The 3,054-nt window shown below is 38.6% G+C and overlaps 1 protein-coding gene across 1 annotated transcript; it reads right to left on the reverse strand.

Annotated features, from left to right (window-relative positions):
* Window positions 1-51: 51 nt before the first annotated feature.
* On the reverse strand, window positions 52-2,404 carry LOC106012084 (the record flags this gene model as incomplete). The annotated part of the gene is given in 2 exon segments (XM_013083819.2): window positions 52-248; window positions 1,908-2,404. A coding segment is annotated over 1 exon segment (177 nt), but the record flags the coding sequence as incomplete, so codon positions are not given.
* Window positions 2,405-3,054: the final 650 nt, after the last annotated feature.

Genomic DNA, 3,054 nt, shown 5'->3' on the forward strand with positions numbered 1-3,054 from the left:
AGAGAGAGAAGGGGGAGGGGGTTTGGTGGCGAGAAGGATAAAAAGATTCACCTCTTTCAAAGCCTCTCCGATGGTTTCCTCTATCTCCTCCTCAGTTGGAAGCGCCACCTCTCCTCCCTCCTCCTCCTCTCCTCCCTCCTCGTCTCCTCTCACCTCCTCTGCCCTGGCCACAACGCTGAACACGACAAGTGTCGCTGCCACGCAGAAGATCAAGATTTTGGGGTTCATCTTCACTTGGCACGCGTGGGCTGGGGGGAAAAACAGCAATAACAATAAAAACAATAACAATAACAATAGCAACAATAGCAACAATAGCAACAATACCGACGCGGTTACAATAACAATAACAATATAACAATAACAACAATAACAATTATAATAGCAACAATAACAACAATACCAACGCAGTTACAATAACTATAACAATAGCAACAATAACAACAACAATAATAGAAACAATAGCAACAATAGCAACAATAACAACAATACCTTCGCAGTTACAGTAATAACAAAAATAGCAGCAATAATAACAATAGCAACAATAACAACAAATAACAACAACAATAACAATAACAATAGCAACGAAAACTACTTCAGCAGCAGCAGCAGTAACAAAAATCGCAACAATACCGACGCAGTTACAAAAAAAGCAACAATAACAACAATAGCAACAATAACAATAATAACAACAACGATAGCAACAAAAGTAACAACAACAACTGCAACAACAATAACCAAGCGGTTGCAACTATAACAACAATTTTTCAGTTGTTTAAGAAAGACAGTGAATGAATGAATTCAAAGAATTAAAGACACAGACACAACGTCCTAATAAAGAATTTTCTTTCGATTCCATCTACCGGTACTCGGAGTGAAACGTTACATTCGGAGCTCCCAATCAATGTTGAAATTAATTATGCAATCAAACCTCCTCTAACGAAAGTTCCAAAGCTTGTAAGATACAGAGTCAAAGGAGTGGTTGGTTGGCGGGTGCTTTGGTGTGGTTTGCTCTTTCTTTCCAATCTAACATAATATTATATCATCCTTATCTCTCCTTCTTTTTTGTGTGTCTGTTACTTTCTTGTGATACCTCTATTCTTTAAATTCGCACTCGTCTGACCTAATCGGTGGGTGGTTGGCGGGTACTCTGGTGTGGTTTGCTTCTTCTTTCCTATCAAACGTCTATCGTCCTTATCTCCCCTTCTTCTTTTTTATGTTTGTTACTCTCTCTTAACACATCTAATCTTCTGGCGCTCATATGACCTTATGCAATTGCGAGTGCCGTAAAACCTCTACTAAAACTTAACTAAACTGACCTAATCGTGTTAAAGACGCCGTAAAACTCTTACCAAAACAATAAAACTAGAGTCTAAGGTTTGTTGAATGTCGCCGATCGGACAAGGTATACTCACAATTCTCTCCGACAAGACAAGACAAGGTATACTCACAATTCTCTCCGACAAGACAAGACAAGACAAGGTATACTCACAATTCTCTCTGACCCACAAGACAAGACAAGACAAGACAAGGTATACCCATAATTCTCTCTGACAAGACAAGACAAGACAAGACAAGACAAGACAAGACAAGACAAGACAAGACAAGACAAGACAAGACAAGGTATACCCACAATTCTCTCTGACAAGACAAGACAAGACCAGACAAGACAAGACAAGACAAGACAAGACAGGACAAGACAAGACAAGACAAGACAAGACAAGACAAGACAAGACAAGACAAGATAAGACAAGACAAGACAAGGTATAGTCACAATCCTCTCTGACAAGACAAGACAAGACAAGGTATACTCACAACTCTCTCTGACCCACAAGACAAGACAAGACAAGGTATACTCACAACTCTCTTTGACCCACAAGACAAGACAAGACAAGACAAGGTATACTCACAATTCTCTCTGACTTTGTGTTTCAGCTTTCTGCACGATATTCCAAGCTTGACAATATTCCCCCTTCAAATCTGTCCGACTTTTATAGGATGTTGGTGTCAAGTCCTCATTAGGAAGAAGACAATAAACGAACGTTAATACAATGTTGGTGTGAATTCCTCATTAGGAAGAAGACAATAAACGAACGTTTATACAATGTTGGTGTGAATTTCTCATTAGGAAAAAACAATAAACGAACGTTTATATAATGTTGGTGTCAATTCTTCATTAGGAAGACAACAATTACAGAAATGTTTGTTCAATATGTTGGTGTCAAATCATCATAAGGAAGAAGACAATGAACGAACGTTTTTACAATATGTTGGTGTCAAATCATCATTAGCAAGAAGACAATAAACCAACAGGCCGAGCTTTTGGGGAGCAAGATGTGAGACTTCGGTCAGTGCGAATCTCTTCGCGCCACAAGCTGTGGGAGTGCCCTGGGGATGTCAGAGACATTACTGGCGGCGTTTTTTTTTTAAGTTTGTTTTTTGTTGTTTGTTTGTTTGTTTGTTGTTTTGTGGTTGTTGTTGTTGTTGTTGTTGTTTGGTTTGTTTGTTTGTTTGTTTGTTGTTGTTGCTGTTGTTGTTGTTGTTTTGTTTGTCGTTGTGTTTGTTTTGGGGGGTTTTGGGTTGTTGTTTTTTGTTTTTTGTTTTTTGTTGTTTTGTTGTTGTTGTTGTTTTGTTTTTGTTTTTTGGGGGGGGGGTTCGCAGCAAGGAGCAAATCATAATACATACATTAGATCTGTCTCTATATCCTAGTTTTGTCCCCAAAAAGTGGGATCGAAATCATTTTCTCGGAGTAAGATAATAAATAATATTATTGTTTCATGTTACAGAATGAGTGTATTGTCCACCAGGTGTGTTCCGAGGAAAACTATTAACCTGTGTTTTCAATCATAGGATCTTTTCAGTAGGTGACGGATTAATAATAATAATGAGCAACATCTGAAGAGATTCTAATTGCTGGGAAACGAAGCGGTAAATTAACACATTGTTGTCATGGTTTTTGTCGTTGTCACGGGAACTGGGACGAGATAGAAACGATCACAGAATCAAAGGGTGAGCGTGCCTCCAAAAACGTACGGTATATCTAACGAACTAACGAAG

The sequence above is a fragment of the Aplysia californica genome, unplaced genomic scaffold, assembly GCF_000002075.1.
Source record: "Aplysia californica isolate F4 #8 unplaced genomic scaffold, AplCal3.0 scaffold00256, whole genome shotgun sequence".
Classification (NCBI taxonomy): Eukaryota; Metazoa; Mollusca; class Gastropoda; order Aplysiida; family Aplysiidae; genus Aplysia; species Aplysia californica.